The 26807-nt window shown below is 48.6% G+C and overlaps 1 protein-coding gene across 1 annotated transcript in view; it reads left to right on the top strand.

Moving 5' to 3' along the window:
* The window catches only part of PLXNA4 (plexin A4), a 482931-nt gene that overhangs the window by 294661 nt on the left and 161463 nt on the right, over positions 1-26807 (top strand). The window contains exon 4 of the mRNA XM_061414733.1: positions 18020-18151. Within this exon, the coding sequence (XP_061270717.1) occupies positions 18020-18151 (132 nt within the window). The remainder of the gene's footprint in view (positions 1-18019; positions 18152-26807) is intronic.

The raw sequence follows: 26807 nt of genomic DNA, 5'->3' as shown, positions 1-26807 counted from the left end.
AGCACCAGTCCTGAATTTCCAAGGCAATCAGACAAGGCCAATTGACCATGCTTCCATGACTTCATGCCACAGATCTGACTCACACTTCACTTCCCAGCCACACCAGTTTCTCCTCCCAACTTGCCCCTTGGTGGAACAATCCAGAGCAGTAACTGATCTGCAGTCTCCACCACTTCCTACCAACATCCATCTCCTTGATTCCTAAAGCCTGGAGGCGGGACCAGAGTGAACGTCACTCTGCTTCTCATCTCTTCACATCCATGCCATCCAACGTAAGAGATTTTGGCTCAGGAGCATGCAACTTCCTAATAAAAAGGTTTATGAAGTGGAATCATTTTCGTACCTTCCCAGACACCCACTGTTCAATGTATTTTATCTTTTAATATATCTTCAAAACGCATTAAATAATACATCAAATACATTTCATAAATAAGACTTTCCATAACCATCATTAACTTAATATTGACTCTGAACTTGAAGAAAAATGATGGGGCATGAGGGCATGTTCCTGGGGTGGAGTGTGGTAGGCAGAAGGGGAGATTGGTGTCCAAGGACTACCCCTACCCACATCTAGGTGACCAGCCACAAAGAGAAGTCAGGTCCAGCTCCTACCTCAAGGCTATCAGAAAAGAAGGAAAAAAAAAAAAAAAAGAATGTGTGCTACTTATCTTGCTGCAAATCTCAGAGCCTCACAGGAGACCAAGCCTACCCTTGGTCCCTCACCAGTGATGGAACTATGACCCCTGAGTTCAGAGAGAAGTGTCCTGGGTGAATGAGAATCCTGTGGACCGGCTGCTACAATAACAGGAAACTTGAGTTTAGCCCCAGTCATGTTCCAGCCCATGTGCTAATTGCCTTTCCTTTACTAACTCATGAATTCTTCACGTCAGCTGAATGTGTTGGGTGTTGTTATTATTAAGATTTTATGAATGAGGATACTAGGAGAGGTTGACTCATTTCCCAAGAGGTGTTGTATCTAGTTCATGCTGGGGCTGGGTTTGGAGTCCATGGTTGTAGCCCCTGGGACTCATGCACTCCATCACTCAGCTGCACTATGTAACTTCTTGGGCAAGCCTGGAAAATAACATCACGATGGACTAAATGCCGGCCAAATGGAGACAGGACCATATTACTATTGCTATGTTAAGATAATATTAGCTTATCATGTCAATATATTGATTCTCCTTTTTAATATTTATTTATTTGGCTGCATTGGGTCTTAGTTGCAGCACGTGGGACCTTTTGTTGTGGTGCATGGACTCTCTAGTTGTGGTGCTGGGGCTCAGTTGCCCTGTGGCATGTGGGGTGTTAGTTCCCTGACCAGGAATCGAACCTGCATTGCTTCCATTGCAAGATGGATTCTTAACCTCTGGACCACCAGTGTGTGTGTGTGTGTTTTAGTTGCTCAGTTGTGTCTAACTCTTTTGCGATCTCATGGACGATAGCCCGCCAGGTTCCTCTGTCTGTAGAATTCCCCAGGCAAGAATACTGGAGTGGGTAGCCATTCCCTTCTCCAGGGGATCTTCCCAACCCAGGGATCGAACCCAGGTCTCCTGCGTTTCAGGCAGATTCTTTACAGTCTGAGCCATCAGGGAAGTCCCCGATATATTGATTCTTAATATTAGTTTTCCAACTACTAACTCTTCCGCTCTTGGCTACTTCCTCCTCAGTCTCAGTTTCCACGTCTGAGCATGGGGACAGACGACGCCCACAGGGGCAGGAATGGTGGCAGTGGGTTTTGCTCAGCGCCTCAGAGCTGCAAGATCAATAGTTTAATTGCTGTGAAACACGCGCTATGGTGATGCCGTATAAATAATTGTAATAACTGTGGCCAGTGACGGAGAGGATGGTTTTCCAATATCTTATTTTTAAAATGCATTTCTCTGCAATTAACTCCACATACTGCTGGCAGAACGAGTATTCCATACAGGCACTGGTTATTTCTTTTTTTCCTTCGAGGCCCTTTAGCTCTGAAACCTCTTGCCTTTTCCAGGCTTGCCTCACTGAGGTCAAAGGTCACCCGTTGGATTAGAGGACAGTGTCTTTAGGCCCTTCTGCTGAGGGAGGGGGGCAGCTTCAAGAAGAATGTCTGTGGTTTTCCCGGGATGAAGGGTGGTCAAAAGACCCTTTGTGGTATGACAGCCCAGCTCTCTCCTGGCCCTGGGGCCCCTTGACTCTCCACATGTGTGCATTCCAGCCCCATCTGCTGATGTCACAGCCACACAGGGACGCCCTTCTCCACCCCAGAATTCTGATCCCGAGGAAGGCCCTTCCCCTTGTCTCTGGGAACGGATTTGCTGACTGCAAACCATTCACATGCCTCACCCAGGCCTCATGGGTTCTGGGGTTCTCATTTGAAAGAGTTCCAAGTGTTTCTTGCTCAGAGGAACTGCTGGTGTGTGTGTGTGTTAATATAAAATGCAGGCAGTGGCTGCCAGGGGAGATGTGTGGAGATAAAGAGAGGAAGAATTGAGTAATCCTTGGTGATCTGTGAGGCAGTACTGAGTGGACTGAAGTCTATTCTTCAAAGAAGATTCGGAAAGTTTTTACTAGATAATAATAATGGACTTTGCCGCCAGGGCACCCAGCAACACCTACTTTTCTGTCAGCTGTCGCTGAGAATGGATTTGGAGCCAGAAAACTTAAACTCCAGTCTGGGGCTCCACTCACTGGCCTTGTGACTTTAGGGAAGATGAACGTGACATAGTGCTGTGCTCGGGGAGCACATGGGCAGGTGGAAAGATGGGCACACATAACGACCCCATGTTGTGAGGTGTCCCAAGGGCCATGGTCCCGGCAAGCCAGGAGGAACGCAAACTGGGTGGTGGAGGTGGTGATTGAACCCATCCTCAGAGACAGTGGGGAGAATTCTTGGAGAGAGTTATGGTGACCTGTGTCTTGAGTAAACACGTTCTAACCCTCATTTTGACCACAAAATATATCTTAGGTGGCTCAGAATCTGGGGCTTTAAATCCTGGTACAAATCTCAAGTGAACAAAATATGAATCTCTGCCTGTTTCAGGGCTTTCCAAGCCCACTGCCATTCAGCCAGGAGCGGGGTGGTGGCTACTGACCAACATGTTTCCCAAGGGGGAGGTGGCACGCGGAACGTCGGGTGAGCAGTTGGTGGAGATGCCGCCAGTCCGTCTTGGGGAGTTGTACGTAGCTGGCTCCTTGGCCCTTAGCACTAAGTCAGCAAAGGTTGTTATTAGGCCCACAGAAACACACACAGCTGTCCTAGGGTGAGAAAGGGCTGATCCCCAGAAGTCTGATGAGGCTGCAGGGAAAGAACCCAGAGCTGAGCTCATCAGAGAGAGCAGATGTCGAGGTGACGCGCACTTGTCTGATGCTCCCTGGGTTATTTGTTTGCGAAGAAAATTGCTGAGGAGTGCCTAGGGGCTGAGCCACCAGTTCATGGGGCTTCCCACAGGCAGCTCAGTGCAGGGTCTGGCGGGCGGGAACCATACAGGGCTGGCTGCCGCTGCAGCCCTTGGTCTTACAAAGAGGACTGGTGGGCCTCTGGAGACGAACATCAAAAAGATGTAAACTTGGGAGGGAGTCTCTGAGGATCCTGGGATCCTTTTGATCTTTTCCCATTGTGATTGGAATTTGTGCATTCATTTGTTAATTGACTAAACACCTATTAAACAACTCTGGTGTTCAGAGAGCTGTTGGGGACTAGAGGCTGTGGGCGGCTACATTGTCACCATCACAGCATTATCTCATTTCCATCTTCAGACCAATTCACTAAATACAAGTGAGTACTGACTATCCACCACTAGCAGTCATGTGCATTATTTTACTTCCAACATGTTGTTGTTTTAGTCTCTAAGTTGTGTCCGACTCTATTACGACCCCATGGACTGTACCCGACCAGGCTCCTCTGTCCATGGAATTCTCCAGGCAAGAATACTGGAGTGGGTTGCCATTTCCTTCTCCAGGGCATCTTCCTGACCCAGGGATCAAACCCGACTTTTCTGCATTGGCAGGAAATTCTTTACCTTCTGAGCCATGAGGGAAGCCCTACTCCCAATATACCAGCCACTTTAGTAAGAGCAACTCATAATTCACCTGATGAAATCCTGACTGCAACCCTGGGCTCAGAATTCTGAGCCCCATATTTCAGTGAAGGGTATTAAGCAGATCTTTAAAATTCTCCCTGAAGTCATAAGGGCTAATAATGGGCAGAATCAGGACTCCAGCTTGGCTGGCTACACAGCCCTGTGCTTAAGCTCAATGCTATAGACCTGCTCTCAAGGGGCTGACATTCTCATGGCTGAAACGAACACACTGAAAGCAGGAGAGCAAAGGACGGGCGTCCACAGGAGCCGAAGCCCAAGACAACTTTTAGTGGCTGGGCTGTTGTGGCCGCGGGTGATATGAAACAGGGAGGCATTCAGAGTGGGGCAGGTGTTATGGAGAAAGCCTTTGGAAGAGTGTCCTGGACCGGATTCAGAAGGAGGGACATGCGTGGGTTGGTTGAGAGGAAGCAGAGAGGAAACTGAGGGACATGGTGTGAATAGGACTGTGAACAGGACTGTGAGAAAGGACCAGTTCGATTCTTCGAGGAAACAGGAAAGTATAGGCCTGGCAAGAAATGCAGGGCTGTGTGGAGGCGTGAGGATGCTGCACCTACAAGTGGGTGGGTGGTCGTGGATGGTGGTTGCTAGGTGATGAGGAGGAAGACGGGGAGGTGTTTCTGAAGGGGAGAGCTGGGAGGAGGCCTCGGGGGGCAGAGTTTGGTTCTACTCTAGGGCAAAGATGACAATATGCAAAGGACCATCTGAAGATGGAAACAGTTGGGATCAGGAGAGAAAGTAACTAGGAGGGAAAGTTGCTAGAGGATCCAAGTCTTGATTCCTAGATGAGAAGAAAGTGGAAGTGAAAGTGTTAGTCGTTCAGTTGTGTCTGACTCTTTGTGACCCCCATGGACTGAAGCCCACCAGGCTCCTCTGTCCATGGGATTGATTCTCCAGGCAAGATACTGGAGTAGGTAGCCCTTCCCCTCTCCAGGGGGTCTTCCTGACCCAAGAATTGAACCCTGGTTTCCCACACTGCAGGCAGATTCTTTACTGTCTGAGCCACCAGGGAACCCTGGGTGGGTGGGCCTTAGGGACTAGAGCAATGGGGCATGCAGTAATGGTAAAATCTGAGACGTGAAGGTGTGGGGGGTGCGGGTGGGGGTTACAGCTGCTTCTAAGCTTGGAGAAAACCTAGACAAAGCCCACTTTCCTCGTTCAGTCAACGCGAGTCCTGAGTCTTTACTCTGGGCCAAGCTGCTTGCTAGAAGCTCTATCCTCTGAGCTAAGACCCAGCCAGCTGAGACTCACAGAACTCCTGTAACAGCTCATGTGAGAGTCCATCCGTCCCCAGCCTTCACTCTGCTTCTGGTTTCTCCTGCTTCCACTACAGCTACCTTGAGCAGCTGCTGGGTCCCACTCTGGGGGAGGCTCAGTTTCCAGCAGGAGGAAAATACTGACTGCTCCTCAGCCCCTTGCAGCCAGGATACACCTCTGCTCATTAACCCATAGGTGACTGCAACAGTTGTGGGGGGCACAGAAGAGAGGACATAGCCTCCTCCGCACTTGGCAGGAGGGCCCTCTGAGCCCAGAGGATATAGGGCCGGGGATGGGGTGGAGTTTCATGGAGGAGGCAGTAGGGGAGTAGGCATGAGGAATCCAGCGTCCTGCTTCTGGGTTTGAGACTGTCTCCAGTGCCACTGCCTCACCTTTAGGAAACAGGCCCTGCTTCTCCTTAGCATCCTGCCAGCCCTGAGTCCACTTCCCACCCTTGATGGGTCCCCAAAGATGCTCCTCCTTTCCATGAGCTGGGCTGTGGTACCCCACTTCCCTTTCTGGGGCTTGCCCAAACGGTATGCATGAAGCTGCTTTCGTCTTTCTCCATAAAGTTGCTGGCTCTCTGAATCATGCCTGAGTGGAACCAGGCTCATCAGGACAGTTCCTCTGGCTTGAGGCATCGTGTGACAGTCTCTGGACCACATTGGTGGGATGCCCGTCTGAGCCCTCTATCATGGGCACAGACTCTTCCAGGCCTAGTTTCCTCTGGTGATGCCCATTTTCTGGTTGGCTCAGATAGTCCACAGCTGACCCCTGGGGCCTCTTCTCTCTTCCTTTAAGTGACCTTGTTGGAATTTGAAAGTCCACTCTGTGGGGCCACATCCTCTAACCTCTCTTTCTATAGCACATAAGGTTGCTGCTTCCCTTGGGGATGAGTGGGGATCACAGGGATAGATTCATTAAAACTGGCTTCCTAGCAATCAATGAGATTACTGAAACTTACTGAACATTTATTGAAACATAACCATCACCCCCTCACTCTGCTAAGTATTTTGCATGCTTGGGACATGATCAGACTCCCACAGTAACAACCAAGTATTGTTATGATTATTTCTGTTTTTTTTTTTTTTCCCAAGAGGAAAGCAAACTCAGGAAAGTTTGGTAGGTTGTCTAAGGCCACACAGTTCCCAAGCGCAGAGCTGGGATGCACACCGTCTGCCCGTGGGCTTACCTTCTCACTCTCTGCCTACACGTAGCATCTCAGAAGCCAGGGGATGCTGGTCTTCTGCAATACAGAACGAGCAGATTGTGCAAAGCACACAGCAGTGAGTGGCAGGCATGTATCAACAGTCTCTTCATGGGTGCTTGTTTTTCCAGGAGTGGGAGTAATGCGTCCATGCTCCTTTGGGGCTAGAGGCACATAGCTAAAAGCCATTCAGGATTTGGAGGTACAGCCTACTCTAAGGTCACAATCTGGCTCCCACTAAGTTTCCAACCCAGTAACTTGTGTGCGCAATTCTCTCCAATAAGATTGGGAAGATGCTGCAAGAGAAGTGGATTTTAAACATTTTGCATTTGAAACATACTGGTTTGAACTTTTTTCTGGTATTTCCTTCTTATCAACCGTACTGTCTTTCATTTTTTATTTCATCAGCATCTTTCTCTCCTGGAGTTGTATCATGTTCTTTGTGTCATGCCCCAAGCAGGGCGGGGGGTGGGGGGGTGGGATGGAAACCGTTGTCCCTGATTTCTCTGATGCGGACCATACAGGCAAGAAGTCCTAATGGCTACCTGGACAGCGTCATTCAGTTTTGTGCGTGTTCAGCGGGAGACCCACAGGGACCTGTCGTCCCAACAGTGTTCCGTAACACGGTTCAGGCTTCATGTGCGCGCAGAGCCTGTCTAATTAATTACTGTTTACCCTCTTGCAGTTCCCTTTACAAGCTCTTTCTCCTGGCTGGAATCAGGAAATCAAAACAAAGCACCCTCACTGTGCTATTCTGGGGCGGCTTAAGCAGGGTGAATGCAGAAGCAGGGGCCCTGCTCGCATTCGAAGCCCTGGGATTCAAGGCAGGGAGGTGAGCCTGTGGCGTGTGGCACGGTCCACTTTGCTGGAGGAATGGGCATCGCTGGCCCCTTGGGTCTGGGTTGGATGATTCCAGCTTCTCCCCTGCTGCTGAACCTTCCAGTGCGAACATCCGCAACTGTTCTGTTCCCTTGTCATAAGATAAGAAGGAAATCTGCATCCTGGGGACAAAGGAAGATGTTGATGAGTAGTTTGAATGTTTCCATTTATTCAACAGATTTTTATTGACCCCCCCCCCTACTATGTGGCATGGTTCAGGGGGTTGGCAGACACCAGTGAGCACAAGAGATAAAGATTTCTGCTCTGTGGTGTTTACGGGGAGATAAATAATCATCATCATAAAGAAATAAATTATATAGCATGTGAGATGGTAACAAGTGCTGTGGATAAAAAAGAGAAAGTAGAGCAGGAGAAGGAGATTGGAAGGGCCAGAGGAAAAAAAGGAGAGGCTCTGATTTTTAAATTCAAAGCACTGGGCACTACTGTATGGCACAGGGAACTCCATCAATATTCTGTAATAACCTCTATGGGAAAAGAATCTGAAAAAGAATGGCTGTATGTATATGTGTAATTGAATCACTTTGCCGTGCACCTGAAACTAACACAGCCTTGTAAATCAACTATTCTCCAATATAAATTTAAAAAAAAAATTTTTTTTAATGGGCATGCCACTGAAAAAAATTTGAAAGCACTGGGGACAATTCAAGTGAGTACGAGTGGAGTTTTGTTGCAGAAGTCCTTGGTTGCGGGTTGTAGGAATTAACAGTGAGTACTTGGGGCCAAGGGATCGGCCCTTGGCAGGGGACAGGCTTGCAGCCCCTGGCAGTCTGGCAGGAGCTTAGAGGTCATCCCAGCCACTGCCCTGAGAACCAGGCAGCTCTTCCACAGGGATGCGGAGACTGTAAAGAGGCCCCTTGCCCTAAGGAGAGGTAACCCCACCACCAGCAAGTTTCTAAGAGAGTCACGCCTCGTTCTTGTGTCTCTTTTCCTGCTGGCATACGACACCCTTCCAGGTCCTCCTCGTCCATCACTTTGTCGTAGAGTGACCCATGGAAAGTTCTAGAGGCCGTGTTTGAGTGGAGATCTAGCCTCACCTTCAGGGATGGAGATGGTGTGTGTGTGTTTGTGCCTGTGAGTGAGTCTGCACATCTAAAAGTCCCCAGTGTGGCAGCTCGGGCTGAGAGTGAGCTTCTCCGTTCACTCATTCATTCAACCAAGGATCAAGACCGGCCACACACCTGCTGCGGGCGCTGTGCCGTGTGCCCAGTTCTCCTTTCACCGGCTTTCCAGTCTGTGTGGCAAGCGGCTGAGTGACAGTGACCAGGGTTGCAGCGCTGTCAGCCTCTGGTGCCCAACAAAATAAACCGCATAAGTAAGATCCAAAAGCCGCAGTATTTTTCCCTCCTGGGAGACGCCACAACCCCGTATGTGCCAGAGAAGCAGATCCTGGCCGCTCTTTTCCCACCGAGGATCCTCACGGCTATTCTATTTCTGCCTCTGTGGGAGACAGGTTGAGACCAGGACACCCAGGAGAGCCGCAGTCGTGTCTTGAGGCTCTTGAGGGGAGCAGCAGAGATTGGGTTCACATGCCTCTGTATTGGAGGCACAGGGGTCCAGGTGGAGAATTCAGAGGGTCCTGGGACACTGGTTTCTAGATTTAGTCTGCTCCCACCCTGCGTCTCCAGCCTCAGTTCACATCCCTGCCTGCCAGGTGAGACCCCCACCCTTGCTGCCTTATTCCTGGGCCTGATCAGGAGGTCTGGCAGGCATAGACCTTAACCAGGAGGTCTGGGGAGGATGTGAGAGGAGAGAGGAAAGGGGAATCCTGGGGTGGCCTGCATCTTTAAGGATGAATAGCACTGTTTGCTCATTAGGGAGATTATTTCAAGCAAGACGGCAGCCAGAATGCTCTAATGCAAGCATCTGCCTGCTACCAGGAGACGATATTTATTGCTCAATTCTTCAATGGATGTAAATAAACAGCCCGGCCCAGATAATGTTCCAATAAACAAACAAGCAGCTGCCAGGAGCTCCCCGAATGGCTGACCTTTGCGGAGGCCACCCTGCTGATGTTTTAATAGCAGTTCTGCCTGGCAACGTAGATGCCCACCGTGCCAGGGGTGGAGAGGTGGTGCTGCTGCTTGCTGGATGGGCTGGTGGGAAAGCAGGGCCAAGCAGATTAATCCTAGGCTGGAGACCGAGCGGCTGCGAAGGACTGGTGAGGAGGCCTGTGTATACCGGAAATGTGGCTGGTCCAAACTGAGTTCCCCTGTCAGTGTGAAATACACATCAGATTTCAAAGACGGGGCATGAAAAACACATGTAAAATATTTCATTGACAATGTTTATACTATAGACATGTTCAAGGGATACTATTTTGGGGCACAGTGGGTTAGTAAAAACATAGATTACTGAAATTAATTTGGGCATTTCCCTGGTGGTCCAGTGGTTAAGACTCTGAGCTCCCAATCCAGGGGGCTTGGGTTCGATCCCTGGTCAAAGAACTAGATCCTGCGTGCTCCATCTAAGACCCCACATGCCAAAACTAAAAAAAACAAAAACAAAAAACAGACTCACCCCCCACCAGTGCCACAACTAAGATCCCACATTGGAACTGAAAAGATCGTGCACGCTGCCACAAAGATCCTGCATGCTGCAACTAAGACCTGGCACAGCCAGAGAAATCAGTAAAAATGAACACTTTCTGAAAAAATTAATTTTACCTTTTTATTTTGGGAGACTTCCCTGGTGGTGGCTCAGACGGTCAAGAATCTGCCTGCAATGAAGGATGCCCAGGTTCTATCCCTGGGCCAGGAAGATCCCCTGGCGGAGGGCATGGCAACCCATTCCAATATTCTTGCCTGGAGAATCCCATGGACAGAGGAGCCTGGAGGGGTCACAGTCCATAAGGTCACAAAGCGTCGGACATGACTGAGTGACGAACACTTTTATTTTTTAATGTAACCACTGCTGGAAACTTTTTAATTGCCCATGTGGCCCGCGTTTGTGGCCAGCACTCTATTTCTGCTGTCCCGTGCTGTCTAGGACCTTCCACTGGGCCTGTGGTGAGGCCTGAAGTGACACCTCACCCTTCAGGCCTTGGAGAACACCTCTGTGCTGTCTCCTCAGGACAGGGCTTCATGAAGCTGGCCAAAAGTTTCCCCGTCTCCCCCTTTTTCATGTGTTCATTCTTGCCTCCCTCTGCCAGCGTATCTTTGTAAAATCTGTTAGTGCCACTCATTTTGCTCCTTTAGATCAGTCTTCCTACTGACCAAAGAGATTTCGGCTCTGAAGTGGGTCTTTGAATGAATCTGATATTACCCACTAAGTGTTGTATTAGTCAAACTCTCATGGCTGGTGGTGCCACGCGGTGGCCCTGTTATTCTGTGACATGCACATGCTCCCTTGAGCCTCGACTGGGGCTGGGCTGATAATTCCTGGTTACGGCCCGGTCAGTTGGCCAGATCTCCTGGGACAAAGGAAAAGAGGCCTTCGAACACTTCTCTGCTATAGCATTTGCTGCTTGGCCTCATCCTTGTGAAATCTGAACCCATTAGAAGACTAATAGCCCAGAGGGTGGGCTTCTCTGGTTGCTCTGCAGTAAAGAATCAGCCTGCAGGGCAGGAGACGCAAGTTCCATCCCTGGGTTGGGAAGATCCCCTGGAGGAGGAAATGGCAACCCAGTCCACTGTTCTTGCCCGGAGAATCCCATGGACAGAGGAGCTTGGTGGGCTACAGTCCATAGCGTTGCAGAGAGTCAGACATGACTAAGCGACTGAACACACACACACGCACATTCCCAGAGGGCAGGGCAGGCACTCACTGATCTCCAGAAGCTGGCTCGGAGTCTAGTATACACTGCACATTCCATAAATGCATGCTGGATGATGAGTGAGTGTAGATTGTCGCTCTGTCAAGGAACACACAGGGTGAGGGGGCAGTCTCCTCCTTGGTGTCAACCTCAGAGAATAACATCTTCTAAACACCAAAATGGACATGAGGGGTTTCCTTATATTTTCTACCTTAAATCAGTGTCTATTTTCATTCTTTCTCACTGCCTGGTTGATATGCAAGTATCATCTGTGCTGTATAACAGAATACATTTTATTTGTCCTAATGCGTAAGACAATAAATCTTGTTTATTCTAAGCTGTCCCCTCCCAAGCTTGAGGGTGGCCCCTGTGATAGTGATGGAGCCACCGGCCACTGTGTCTCCTTTCATCTCAGCTGTGTCTTTGTGGCCTGGGGGAATCTTTCCCAGGCTGTCCCCAAGTTTCAGGCGTCTGGTTTGTTCTAACTTACCAGAGGTGGACTGGATGTGATTTTCTGTATCTAGGAGAACTTGGTCCAGAGAATGGCTTCTGTTTGCCTGTTTTTCCCTGGAATCCCATGTGAAAGCTGCCGGTCATTCTGTTGGACTTTTTGGCTGCTGTGGAGTACTGGGAGCAGTAAATGGTAACAACCAAGCTCTGCCTTTTTGATCCTGCTTCCTACCGTGATCTTGCCTTAATCAGCTCAGAGTCCATCCTCTGATTGGTAGAGTGCGGCTTGTTTTACCTGGAGGGAGTTGATCAGTTATTTAGTAACTACTTGCTTTTCCCATCCCTGTTGTTGTTGTTGTTTAGTTGCTAAGTCATGTCTGACTTTGCGACCCCATGGACTGTAGACTGCCAGACTCTTCTGTCCACCGGATTTCCCAGGCAAGAATACTGGAGTGGGCTACCATTCCCTTCTCCAGGGGATCTTCCTGACTCAGGGATGGAACTCATGTCTCCTGCATTGAAGGCAGATTCTTTATTGCTGAGCCACCAGAAAAGCCCTTTATCCATCTGTGGAGTACAATTGACAAGTTAATATTGTATATATTTAGGGTATACAGTTTGATGTTTCGATTCATGTATTCATATATTGTGAAATAATGCTACCTGATGCAAAGAGCTGACTCATTTGAAAAGACCCTGATCCTGGGAAAGATTGAGGGCAGGAGGAGAAGGGGACAACAGGATGAGATGGTTGGATGGCATCACCGACTCAATGGACATGGGTTTGGGTGGACTGTGGGAGTTGGTAATGGACAGGGAGGCCTGGCCTGCTGCGGTTCATGGGTCACAAAGAGTCAGACACGACTGAGCGACTGAACTGAACTGAATCACTGCAATTCAGATAATTCACATATCCACCACCTCACATGTGTGTGTGTGTGTGTGTGTGTGATGAGAACACTAAATATCTACCCTCTTCATGAATTTTAAGTATGCAGTATTGTATTATTATTATAGTCACCTTGTTGCACATCAGCTCTCTAGACCTTATTCATCTAATAACTGAAACTTTATATCCCTTGACCAACATGTGTGCATGCTAAGTTGCTTCAGTTGTGTCTGATCATTTGAAACTCTATGGACTGTAGCCTGCCAGGCTTCTCTGTCCATGGGATTCTCCAGGCAAGAATACTGCAGTGGGTAGCCATTCCCTTCTCCCGGGGATCTTCCTGATCCAGGGATCAAACCTGAGTCTCTTTTGTCTCCTGCACTGGCAGATGGGTTCTTTACAATCAGCACCACCTGGGAAGCGCATGCCTTGACCAACATCTCCCTGTTTTCCCCTCCCACCATTCTACCCTCTTCTTCTAGGAGTCTGACTATTTTAGGTCCCACATATATAAGCAAGACTGTGCAATATTTTGTCTTTCTGTGTTTATTTCAGTTTGCATAAATGTTCTCCAGTTTCACCGATGTCGTAAAAAATGGCCAAATTTATATTTTAAGGCTGAATTACATATATATAATCACATTTTTTTATCCATTCATCCCTTGATAGATATTTAGGTTGTTTCCATATCTTGGCTATTGGGAGCAATGCTGAAATGAACATGGGTGGGCAGACATCTCTTTGAGGTACTGATTTTATTTCCTTTGGGTATATACCCAGGAGTGGAATTGCTGGATCGAATGGCAGGTCTGTTTTTAATTTTTTGAGAATCTACCTTACTGTTTTCCTCAGTGGCTATACCAATTTACACACTACCAGTAGTGTACAAGGGTTCCTTTTTCCATACTCTCACCACACCTGTCGGTAACTACTTCCTGAGCACCAGTCGTGCCTTGGGTCCTGTGCTAGGCACTGGGGCTGCAGCCTTGGATACACCGAGCATGATCCCTGCCACTGTAAGACGTGACGACCCAGGTCTATTTGCTCAATTATAGCTCCTCCTCCACCCTCAGTTCCCACAGAGGAGGCACCGTCTTTCTGTAGCTCATTTCCATCATGGGCCTTCTGGCTTTTCCAAAGAGCTTAGCATCAGCTGTAAATGTTCCTGCTCCCTGCTCCAGACCATTTATAAAAAATAGTAAATAAGACCAGTCACAACACTACTGCTTGGAGAGTGCCCCAGTTCCCACTTCTCCACGCAGAAATGTGTCTTTTTCTATCTCTAAGTTGGTTCTCTCTCCATGGCCAAACTGCCCAAAGTCCCATGGAGACTCATTATTTTTAAAACCTTTTCATGTGGAACCTTGTCAAAGGCTCAGGGAAAATCTAAATAGCTCAACTGCAAGTTCTGAGCTAGGAATCAGGAGACCTGGGTTCTAGTCCTGACTGTCATTAGTTTATCACTGAATTTTAGAAAAGGCCCCAAACAACCCCCATCTCAGTTTTTTCATTGATAAAAAGAGAATGATTATGCTGGCAGTCAACATCATAAAAATTGTATAGCCATCAGATGAGACAGTGTTATTTAAGAATAACATTCTCAGCAAGGTATAAAACAAAAATATAAGGGATCGTTATTTTGAAAATTTACAACAGCATCTTTTTCATTCATATGCATGATTCTTTCCCAAAAGGACTGTGGAAGATAGACATGGTTCCTCCAGCACTCCTGGGGTGATGCTTGTTTATCATTAACAACTTTCACTCCTAGAAGAGACGCAGGCTTATAGATCCAGTAGGACCTGGCTTAACTTGTGTTGGTATACTATGTAAGTGCATTGAAAAGTGGACTCTGGAATTGGTCAGACTTCAGCAGGGGTCCAGACCACGCTGATCACTAGATGTGGGACCATGAACAAGGTATTAAAACCTCTCTGTGCCTTATTATTCCTGTAAATGGAATAATATTAAGGCTTCATGGAGCCGTGAGGTTTAAATGGGAAGATAAATACATGTAGAATGCCTTCCATCATGCCTGACACACAGCAGCCACTAAGTTGCTAGCAGTTCTTGTTGCCCAAGAGCCAGCAGCTAGTCCAGCCTACTTAATTTGATGGCTGTCCATCAAATTGTCCATCATTCAGCACATCCCATCACAAACTCCTGTTATCCATGTCTTGTGTGAGACTCTTTCAGCAGACAGGTTGAATGGATGCTTTCCTTTCTGTTTCCTGAAACAAGTAGTATGGATTGGGTGGGTTGATGTGCAGGGAATAACCACCTTTTCAATTACTGATTTCCTGCCCTGGAGGAGTGGGCAAAGTGGGTCCCATTGCCCCATGCCTTGCCTCTCCAGGCCGGGAAAAACTGGCCGCATTAGTGCTCCCTGGTCCACACCTCTGTCCCTGCCCAGTTCTCCTAGTTTCTTCTGATGTCCACATCCAGCCCATCACCTCATCCTAAAGAGCAGGGAAGGTGGAGCCAAATGATAAAGACAGTCACTTAGGCACTGAATCCAATTTCCCTCGGGGATCACAACACAGGGCACCGGAGGGGACTCCTTTCTGCCAGCATCCCCGAGGGGTGCCTGCTCCTGCTGGCAGCCTTAAGGGGCTGGAGACCAGCCAGGCTGCACAGGATCACTCTTGTGCTGCTGCTCCAAGGGTGATTCACAGCTGGGGAGGCAGCCTGGCTGGGCTGGAGGCCAAGGCCATCACCGCGCAGTCAGACTTGGGTGGTAATCCCAATTGGTTTTGCATGAGCTCCCATTTCATTCAGATTAAGGAAAGACCTGCTTGGGGTGGACATTTGGTGGCTTGGGGGTGGGGACAGAAGGAGGAGGGCTACTGGATTCCCAGGCATTTGGATTTTAACAGCTAAGCATGTCTCTTCTTAATTCCTTCACCAGTTTTTTTTTTTTTTTTCCATTCTTGTTGTTGTTGTCCTGAGCTTAATGGGAAATCTGCAAAGAAGAGTTTGAACTTCATTCATTTCTTCATTTTAAAAATAAATATCTGTCAAGCACAAGTGTTTTAGCTTCAGAATTGGGAATAACTGATGAAAGCCTCTGGAATTTGTACATACTGGAGGCCCCTGCCTTTGGTGGTATCCCCAGAAAGTAAACGTGAACCTCATCAAGGAACAGTGTCCCTCATGTAACCGGAGTGGTAGGAAAAATACGGATTCCTGGGTCAGACTGGATCCTCATTCATTTGTCAGATTTGATAGCTCAGGGCAGTTATTTAATGCGCTGTGTCCCATTTTCCCCATCTATTCTATCAGAACATATCATTAGATATTGCAGAAAACCTTTGTGTTACTTTAACAATAAGGAAATATCCTGAGTAGCTAGAAAGGCCTGGACACATGATAGCCTTTGGGGCTATTTTGATTCAGTGGCTCAGGGACATCACCAAAAACCAATGCTTTTCATCTCTGTCCCTGACCTTCCCTGGCTCCAGCCCCCTACCCTCTTCTTATAACAAGAGGGTTGCCAATAGTTCTGGGAGCTACCTGATCTTATGAAGGGTGAGGGGAGGTGCTTTCTCCCCCTGTCACAAGACATAGTCCTTGCTTCACTCTAATTGCAAGTGTTGAATGGTTTGGGTCTGCTTTCTCTCCACCACTGTGGCCAGAGAGTGAGATTAAACCAATTTGTTTCTGCCCATCAAAGACCAGCCCAGGAAGCAGGGGGTGGGTCCAGTCCCACCTAAAAGGTGAGAGAGGTTGGAATGGATCCTGGAGGGGCCATGCAAGCCAGGACAAAAAAGCTCTTGAGAAGATTATATCAATAAGGAATCATGTGTAAAATCATCTCCCAGTACCTGATGTCTAGGAAGGGCTGAAAAATTGTGCTTAAGAGGAAGACAAGCAAAAAGGCTAGCACAAACCCCAAATCAAATACATATGTCACACACCACCCTGGTGTCAGAGTTCAGTGAATTTAACAGAAAGGAGAGACAGCACACTTTTGGATGAATTGATGTTATCAGATGGCATTAATATGGTGTTCTTTCTGTAACTTAATTCCTCTGAATAGCTCTGCCATTCTCCTTGAGCTCATAAAAGGTTAAGAATTACCTATTAAAATTAAAAATGAATATATAATGGGAATATTATTTTTGGAATAATTTTCTAATAATTTGGAATATTATATTTTTTCTCTAGTTTGTTTCTCTAGTTTCTCTAGTTTGTTATTGAAATTTCTAAAATTACACCACATTATCTTATAGAGACTTGTACAAATGGCAACTGATCAAGTTTGGTGATCTAGCTATCGCTTCTCCCCATCTACCTCTGGCATTCTCCTCACTTCCTACATTCTTACATGGATGGTAATGTTTGATCCCAACTTATGTGGATGGAAATATTAGTGCTCATCAATAGTCATGGCAAATCTGTGAGCCCAGACTGGTGATGATCCTGAAGACCTGGGCCAGCACCTTGAATCAGGGAGTGGGTGGCATTGGGAAAGTCCTATCTTTTCTAGACTAGTCCTCAGCCTTGGGGAATGTGGACAAAAGTCTTTCCTCATGGTCTTCACATTGTTCCAACAGTTCTAGGAAGGACTGTTAGATGGCCCAGAGATGACCTAGTCTGTTAAGTGTTCTTGGAAGACTGAGAATGACTCATGCCCAAAACACATTTTCCTGGAATGCCCACATGCCCTTCACTGGGGACATAAATAGAAACTCTAGGGTATTTGGGGACCCTACATGTATTCCAGAATCTGAAGCATAAGCCAGTGGGTTCATAGACAGAACAAGTCCACCTGGTGTGAATTTTGGGGGGTTCTGGCTTCTCCTCGAAGGGCAGCAGTGATCCTGGCTGCCAGTTTCAAAGAATCAGCCCATATCTTTACATCCAGATTTATTCTGCTAACAAATGTAGCTAATGATACTGCCTTTCTGTTGTAGGATGATGCTGTGATCTGAAGCAGCATCAGTTTTCCCATTTGCCTCATCCCCAGATTCCTCTTCCCCCATATCAGCCCCAGCCTCTTGTCCAAAGATACACAAGCAAGGCGTCAAAGTTGTGACCTAGGCATAGTGAGCCAGAGAGAAGAACATCAGGTTCCGAGTGCAGCCTGATTTCGCCTCCCCCTGCCCCCCACTCTCTCCACCGCGTCTCGGCCATTCCCCACGAGAGGCTCCTGCTGGGCATGCGCCGCTCTTTTGTCTTTCCTGATAGTTCAGTTGGTAAAGACTCCGCCTGCAATGCGGGAGACCTGGGTTTGATCCCTGGGTTGGGAAGAGCCCCTGGAGAAGGGAAAAGCTACCCAGTCCAGTATTCTGGTCTGGAGAATTCCACTGGACGAGTCCATGGGATCACAAAGAGTCGGACACAACTGAGCGACTTTCACTTCCCTTCACTGGGCTCACCGCCCGTCCCTTGCCCGTGGGGAGGGAAGCTCCGGCTGAGGCTGGACATAGGGCGGCTCAGGATCTGAACTCACATCTGAACTCTCTTCTTCCTCTCCTCCACAGATCCGGGTAGACGGGCCCAGGGGCAACGCCCTGCAGTATGAGACGGTGCAGGTGGTGGAGCCCGGCCCCGTGCTCCGGGACATGGCCTTCTCCAAGGACCGCGAGCAGCTCTACATCATGTCAGAAAGGCAGGTAAGGCTCTCTGCGCTTTGCCAGACATTCATCTTGCCGCTAAAGACTAGCCTGTGGCTCCGTGGAAACCTACAGGAGGCTGGCTGCAGAGAGGGGGTTTGATTTATTGGGCTCAGTGTGTATCCTTTCTGTTCTGCTGCCTGGGGATGGAGGCTGAGTGCACCCAAACAGGGAATGAAATGGTTCAAATATCAAAATATCCGTGAGTCAGAGACAAATCTACTGAGTTCAGAGTGATGGTGTGTATAGGCGCAGGGCCAACACTTGCCCTCTTTTGAAGAAACACGGTACGGATGCTCAAGTTTCTGGTCTAGGTTTTCCTACACACTGTATAATCTGCTGCCAAAGTCACTGTCACGGACCCTGGAGTTCTATGGTGGGCAAGGATTTGTCACCCCCCAAAAATAGTTGTGGGCAGATCATGAAAGAGTCAGATGGATGGAGATTCTGAAAAGGTCCAGGTGTGTGAAACGAGATGCTGTGGCATGTGTCCTGAGCCTTTGTGTGATAAGATGCGTGGCATCACCAATGCAACAGACATGAACTTGGGCAAACTCTGGGAGATGGTGAGGGACAGGGAGGCCTGGCATGCTGCAGTCTGTGGGGTCGCAAAGAGTCACACATGACTGGGTGATTGAACAACAGCAGCAAGAACTCTAACATGAAACCTCCAGCAAATTCCATGCGGCCATGCCAGGCAGAACAAATACGGTGTGGGGATGGCTATTAGCTGAGGTGGAGTAGGAAATGGCAAAGCTGGAGTTACTTCTGGAACTCAGCTGAGAACTCAGTTCTTCAGGGGTCCCTGAGTGTAGATCAGGGCTCATAAGTTTGCAGCAGGCAGAGGAATCAATTTTCCTTTGGAAATCTGGTCCACTTAAGAGTATGTCCTGTGGTACCCTAATTCACAGAGTGTTCCACCCTGCAAGAAATGCCCCATCCCAAGTGTGGCTTTGCACTGCCCTACCTCCATTGCCTCTCTGGAGGATGGGTCATCCTGGGAGCTGTCCTCCCAGCCCATGAATATGTATACATTAGCTCCGAGCAGCCAAGGCAGATTCCTCGTCTTATTCATCTTCATTAGCGAGGCCTGGACTCCCCAGAGGACCTTGCTGACAGAGTCTAGATTGTTCCCTCTCTGCAGAGTGGGGGAGATAAATACCACATTATGCCACCCACAGGGCTTGTGCATTATGCCTTGGGAGCCCACAGCAGCTCCAGCCTCCCCCAGAGCTCGATGACATCTTCCCGGGGTGTGAGACCCCCCTATTCAGCCACAGTGGGACTCATTGTGGTGTCCTGGTTGAGGCTGCCATGGCCGGGGAATGGCCTGAGGTGGGGCTGAGCGGGGAGCCTTTTATCCCAGGAGTCAGGACCCCTATGAAGCTGCTCCTTTGCTTTCATTCCTTATTCCCTTCTGGTGGGGCCTACACTCTCCCTCCCTGCATACCTCCAAGGCCCTGGATGCTGAGAGGAAGTAGCTTTCCTCTGTGGAATGAATTCTTCAGAGAAGACCCAAGACCTCTACAGGTGTTGAATGCTTCAGGATTTCTTACATGACCTGAAAGCCAAGGTTTCTGAACCTGAGACTTAAAGACTTCCAAAGAAGAAAATACAAAAGCTGTGTGGAGCCCCCTCTGATAGGTGCCTTGGGATTTAAGTTTCTTGACCTCAGCTGTCCTGCTTCCCTCAGGGCACAGTTAGTGGTCAGCACCCATTCAGGCTTGACCCGAAAGGCCTGCTGGGAGCGCTGGATTATGGGCACTTTGGGAAGAAGGCAGGAGTAGATGGAGTCAAGGCCTTCATCCATCATGGCGCTGCTTTTCATGGAGAAGGGGTGGCTGCCACCCAAATCATAGCTCCAAAGCCCTGATATCTGGGCCAACAATCCACTGGAGTTACAGATTCTCAGTGGGGAGTGGTAAGGTAGCAAGACAGGTGAATAACCAGGCCTTGTTTTCAGGGTATCTGATCATCAACTGTGGTCCTGCCATTTGCTAACTCTGATCTCAGGAGCTGTTAAGCTTTGTAAGCTTCCTTGTTCTCAGCTGGCTCATGGAGGTAATGATAAAATCCAGTAGTGTGGTTCCATGGAGCAAATGATGTAATGCATGTAATCAGCATGAATCAAGCCTGGCAGAGTAAGGACTCGATAAGTAAAGGCTCTTATTCTTATGACATTGCACCAGGAGTGTGTGGAACTGGCTGCGTGTGGAGTTGGGCATCAAGGTTCTGGGTTATCTATGAAGGGTGGAGCACAGGTCAAGGTCAAGTCAGGCCTCTGAGCAGGGATCCAGTCCTAGTGGAGAGCAAATCAAGAACCCACAACTTCCCACAGAGTCCATAAGACTGTTCCATACATCAGGAGAGGGAGAGGGTGGGAAGATTTGGGAGAATGGCATTGAAACGTGTAAAATATCATGTATGAAACGAGATGGCAGTCCAGGTTCAATGCACAATACTGGATGCTTGGGGCTAGTGCACTGGGACGACCCAGAGGGATCGTATGGGGAGGGAGGAGGGAGGAGGGTTCAGGATGGGGAGCACATGTATACCTGTGATGGATTCATTTTGATATTTGGCAAAACTAATACAATTATGTAAAGTTTAAAAATAAAATAAAATTAAAAAAGAACCCACAACCTGCGGCTCTGATGGGACAGGGCAGCCTGGTAAATACATGTAGCTGGAGATATAGCAGGCCCCAGAGCATCAAGTGAGTGAGTCATGAAGGATTGGAACACTTTGCAGGCCAGGACTACAGGCTCAGGGTATGGGCTGATGACACTGATGTCGGCTCTCCTAAAATGTGCTTCAGTTTCTCATCTGGCTAATATTCTATTGTCCCTTAAAGCTTAGCTCTTTTGCCACATTCTCCACTGAGTTGTTCCTGACCCGGGGTTTACACCTCTATGGTAGCTCTTCTCCGACTGAGTCGTGATGACTTTCTTATTTATCTATTTTTAATTGAAGGATAATTACTTTAACGAATTGAAAGCTAAAGCCATATGGTCATCTCAATAGATGCAGAGAAAGTTTTGGACAAAATTCAATATCCATTTATGATAAAAAAAAAAAGAACATCCAGAAAACAGGCATAGAAGTAACAGCTCAAAATGATGACTTTGATTTTTCCCTCCTACTAGACTGTCAGCAGATGGAGGACAGTTCTTTGTCTTTTTCATCCGTCTAAACCTCAACTTTAAACCCTTTATTCTGATGAATGAATGAATGAACCCCCAGTGTCTTCACTGAGCCAGAGTTAGAAAAGAGAAGGACTGATACAAATGATTTATTGCTTATTTAATTCCTAAGTTTGAACTTAGGTAATTAATGAAAAGACTACACTTTGGATAAAGGAAACACCCCCCCCCGCCACCAGCAAACTTCAGTCCCATTTATTACTGCCATGACTTTTGCCCTGTTTTGAACTATTTTTTTCTTTGTGTTTTCTCTTATATAAACTTGCTGGTTAAACTTAAATAGCCTACTTTATCTCTTAAGTAATAATATCATACATCTCATGTGCTGCTGCTGCTAAGTCGCTTCAGTCGTGTCCGACTCTGTGTGACCCCATAGACGGCAGCCCACCAGGCTTCCCCATCCCTGGGATTCTCCAGGCAAGAACACTGGAGTGGGTTGCCATTTCCTTCTCCAACGCATGAAAGTGAAAAGTGAAAGTCAAGTCGCTCAGTCATGCCCGACTCCTCGCAACCCCTTGGACTGCAGCCTACCAGGCTCCTCCGTCCATGGGATTTTCTAGGCAAAAGTACTGGAGTGAGGGGTGCCATTGCCTTCTCCTCTCATGTGCTAGTCATACATAATATTCCTAATTGTGATACTGTGTTTTAAAATAAGAAAAATATACTTGGTCTCCACCCTATTTATGGTACAGAATTACCACAATCTTTGGAATTTCCCAAGTGAAGAGAGTAATGGAGCTACTATTACAGTTATTTGCAAGCTGAATAATTCCATAGCCGGATACTGTTTCTGTTGTTATGGATAGCTGAGTTCCGCTTTGTTTCTTGTCCAGCAAGGGCTGCCTTCCATGTGTACTTTCTGGGAGTGGCTGAGTGCGCCCTGCTAGGTATCAGCGTCATTTTGTCAAGGTCTGCCTGTCTCCTGCTGGGCTATATTATGCGTCTGTCCCTTTCCTTTCTTCTGCATGACTCTGGGTATCTCCCTAGGGTGTGTGTGTGTGTGCATACACACACCTTCCCCTGTGTCTGACTCTGTGTCTCTCCATCAGTCTGCGTGACTGTATATGGTATGTGTACTGCAACTGCTGCACTCCCCAGGGAACATCTATATACACCGAAACCAGTGCGATAAAAACCTGCCAAACTGATGGGGAGGGAAGTGAGAACAAGTGTCAGTGAGGCAGACGCACGAAGAGACGAGGTGGCAGAGCTGGTGGCTGTCCTCAGGTACCCTGGAGCGACCCCCTACGGGGAGGAGAAGCAGCTATTATCCCCACCAGGAAAGTGTCTTCCTTGATAGCCTCAGAGCAAGTGGCAGATTTCTCAGTAAATTTCAGCATCCCTGCCAGCCACACTCCATCTCTCCCCTGCCTGAGAGCCGGGGGCCTTGAACACATGTTTCTGCTCATGAGATACACTTTCAATTGTGTTTGGGCCAAGCTGTCTCTCACGGAGCTCTTTGTTTTACTGACTCCTGTTGACAGTGGGTCAGCTTCAGGTGCCTGGGGACATCACAGCCTGTCCCTCTCATAAGCCACTGGCACTCTAGTCCTAGCTGTACTAGGATATGGGCCAGGATACGGATGCCTGCAGGAGCTGAGGAGGTGGGTCCACCTGTGGTCAGAGTTACCTAGGAAAGCAGGGCTAGGCAGGGGTCCACCATAATCTGGTCCATTTGGCTCCATCATAATCCGGTAGGGAAGCAGCGAAGGCCGTCTTGCTTTGTGATGAATCACCCAGGCCTGATTCATTCGTTCACTCAACAGATTCACTCAACTAGGCAACTACTACGTGCTGAACACGAGCTCAAGCACTGGGGATTCAAAAGTGAAGAAGCATAAATATCCTTGACTTTAGGAAATTCTGGTTTCAGCAAGAGGAAACAGTCAAGAAGAATCAACCTGCTAAAAAGTCCTATAGTAGATTATCAGGTAATACATGCCATGGAGCAGGATAAGGGAATTCGGGAGGACTGGTCAGGGTGAAAGTCTTGAAATTTAAAAAGCACAGTGTTCAGAGAAGGCTTCCCAGAGAGCAAAGACATCAAAGTGAAGGGGCCTGTGGAGGACCCCTGTCCCCTTCTGTGTTTTCTGTATTTCTGTTCAAGCTCTTTGCCTGAGATTGTGAAATGGAGAGATGGTGAAGAACGCCTGGTGGGAGAGAGGGCTTTGGGGAAAGGATGCTTTGTAAATGATTTGTACCATGTTGTGAGTTTCAAAAGGAAGCTCAGTTCAGGGGAAAGTGATACTGGGGTTCAAGGCTCACGCCCCTTGGGACTTGCACCCTCTCTGGGTTGTGCTCCTGCCAAGGACCCTCTGTGCGATAAGGACACCATTATTGCCCCTCTGTGCCTCAGTTTCCCTCCCTGCCCCCACCTGCCTCCCGGGATGTTCTGAGACTAGCCAACATGAAGTCTGACAAGCTCAGAGGTCCATGGACCTTGGTCTCTTACAAGTGCAGTCCTGGGGTCCAGGGTGATGGCTCCTGTAAGAATGATTTCCCTCCCTGGTGCTGGGTCCCCAGGCACAGGTCATTCCTCCCGTCCCGCAGGGCCGAGCTGTCTGCTCCAGTTTGCATTTGGATGGCTGACATTTGCTCCCAGCACCCAGGCAGGGCTGTTGCCAATAGCTCCTGGGAGAAGGAGCTTGAAGTGCAGGCCTGAGAGCAAGCGACTGCCCGTGAGCCACCTCGGGCATTCGCAAAAAGAGAAGAGCTGTTGCCCTGTTTCCCCCAGTTTCACTCAGGTGGAAGCCTTCCCACTTGTTTGGAGCTGTTCCCAAAGGATCCTGGGCAGCATGACTGAGATGTTTCACTTCTCCCTTCCTTCTAATAAAGGCAGAACCTGGACTTCCCTGGTGGTCCTGTGGTTAAGAGTTCTCCTGCTAATGCAGAAGATACGGGTTCAATCCTTGGTCCAGGAAGATCCCACATGCCATGGGAAAACTAAGCCTGTGCACCACAGCTACTGAAGCCCACCTACCCTAGGACCCATGTTCAGCCATAAGAGAAGCCATTGCAATGACAAGCCCATGCACTGCAACTGGAGAGTAGCCCCAGCTCACAGCAACTAGAGAAAGCTTGCGCACACCAATGAAAACCCAAAATCAGCCCCAAATCAATTGATTCATTAATTTTGAAAACATGGCAGAACCACTCCCTGGGAGGGACCTGAGCAGGGGAGATGACTTCCTGTTCCAGGTTCGACACTCCGGTGCTGGTAGCTGAATTCTCCATTGGGCCATAAGGCCTCAAGGCTTCTCAGGCCCAGCTCTCTCCTGCTGCCTTTGCTTCTGTGTCATGAGCAGACTGAAGCCCAGAGAGGTAAATGGCTTATTTAGAGTCACACAGCAGGTTGGCAGAGGAGCCAAGTTAGAACGCAGCTCAGCTCCTACTGCAAGGTCTGCTCCAGACCCCCCTTCCAACGAGGACCGTGGAGCTCTTGAAGGGGGCGAGAGTCCTCTTCATCTCCTAGTCTTCCCAGCAGGACAGTTCTGTATCCCAATCCTTGGCCACCATAACAAGCTTTTGAAATTGAAAAGGCTTGCTGGGGTGGGGTGAGGTGATTGGGACGCTGCGGGTGATGATGAGAACTCAGAACCAGGACTTCTCTGGCGGTCCAGTGACTAAGACTTTGCTCTCCCAATGCAAGAGCCTTGGGTTCGAACTAGATCCCACATGCCATAACTAAAGATGTTGCATGCTGCAGCTAAGACCTGGGGCAGCCAAATAAATAAACAAATAAAAATAAAAGAACTCAGAACCCCCCCACCGCCACGTGAAGAAGGGCCCTTGGTTTATTCTCCCAGTCCAGTGCACACTGGGACAAGAGCCCCTTTCTATTCTAGAACATCCTGGGGGTACACAGAGTTCTAGATACAGCCAGGACACCCCATAAGGGGAGTGGGCAGCAAAGCACCCTAACCCCACACTCCTTTTCCAACAGACTTGCATCTGAGGGGGACACTCATAGAAAGTGTAAAACCCTCTAACATCTGAATAGGGTCGAATTCAGCAGCCTCCGTGAGAGGAAAAGAATGACGGTGGCCTGGCATCTGTTAGACGATCATGGGGGTGACTGGCAAGCAGAAATGTGTGCAAGATAGAGACGCTGGGACGATAAGGAATAGGCCGTGTAGATGGGGCTTCACCCTGACCCTCAGAGCTCATCTGCTCTGCTCCCCGGAGCAAGTCACTCAAGCAGAGTTTGTGCTTCAGTGTCTTCATGCAGAAAGCACAAATGATAATAACCAGCTTTCAGGACTAAAGGTAATACACGTAAAGTGTCGGGCGTGGGCGATATCACTATTGTTATTACTATTATTACTAATACTCTTAGGAACACCCAGACAAACCACTTAACCTTTGGTGGCTAAAAGCTAGTTCACCTTCAGCCACCAGCCCCCCTACAATCTCCGGGCACCCCCCAATACCTTTTAGAATCCCCCAGAAAAGCCTGAGCACCCCCTCTTCACATCTGTTAGCACCAGGAGACTGAGGCCTGGGGGCCTGGGGTCTCCCATCCCAATCAGACAGCTGCATCCCTGCAGAGGGGTCTTGGCGGGGTTATCTTCATAGCTGCTTCTGCTTGTACATGCATGCCAAGTCACTTCAGCTGTATATGACTCTTTGTGGCCCCATGGACTGTGGCCTGCCAGGCTTCTCTGTCCATGGGATTCTCCAGGTAAGAATACTGGAGTGGGTGGCCATTTTCTCCTCCAGGGGATCTTCCCGACCCAGGGATTGAACCCTTACTTCTTATGTCTCCTGCACTGGCAGGCAGGTTCTTTACCACTAGCGCCACCTGGGAAGCCCAGGGAAGGCATTTAGTTTGAGTCCAGCCCCACAGAACTTGACATCATCACAGACTGGACATCTGAATAGCTTCTGGCTCCTCACCTGTCAGGACCTGTAGAGCAGACAGGAAAATGGTTTGTTCTCCTTCTCTGTGCCCCAAACTAAAGAAGAGCTAGTACTAAAGGGAGGGCAGGGGTGGGCAGAGAGGGGGCGGAGTGGGAGGAAAGACAGGAAACCTGAGGGCCAGGTGATTAGGCGAACGCCCGGCAGCCCTCTGATCCTGAACTCCACTCAGCATCTGTCTGCAGCACTTGGTCTGACAATCAGATCCTCTCTCCGCTCGGTACCAGGGTCTTCGTTATTTCAGGGCACTTGAAGTGCTGTCGTAAAGGCAACGACCTGTAACATCCCACTCAGCAGCACGTGCGGAGACTCCACAGTATGGGCAGACAGGGCCAGGGGCTGCATCTCTGCCACCTTTCAGGTATCTCCCCATGTGTGTTTATTGAGTGCCTACTGTATGCACAGTGCAGGGCCAGGCACTGTGCAGAATAGAGAAAAGCAGAGCCAAAGATGTTCTGGAAGCTCTGTGGGAGTGAGATGAGTACAAACTCCAGCCTACAGGGTGCTGAAAAGAAAGGGGTCCAACTGCTGGGGTT

This window comes from Bos javanicus, chromosome 4, assembly GCF_032452875.1.
Source record: "Bos javanicus breed banteng chromosome 4, ARS-OSU_banteng_1.0, whole genome shotgun sequence".
NCBI lineage: Eukaryota > Metazoa > Chordata > Mammalia > Artiodactyla > Bovidae > Bos > Bos javanicus.
Note: the sequence above shows the minus strand (reverse complement) of the source record. Positions and strands in the feature narration are given on the sequence as shown.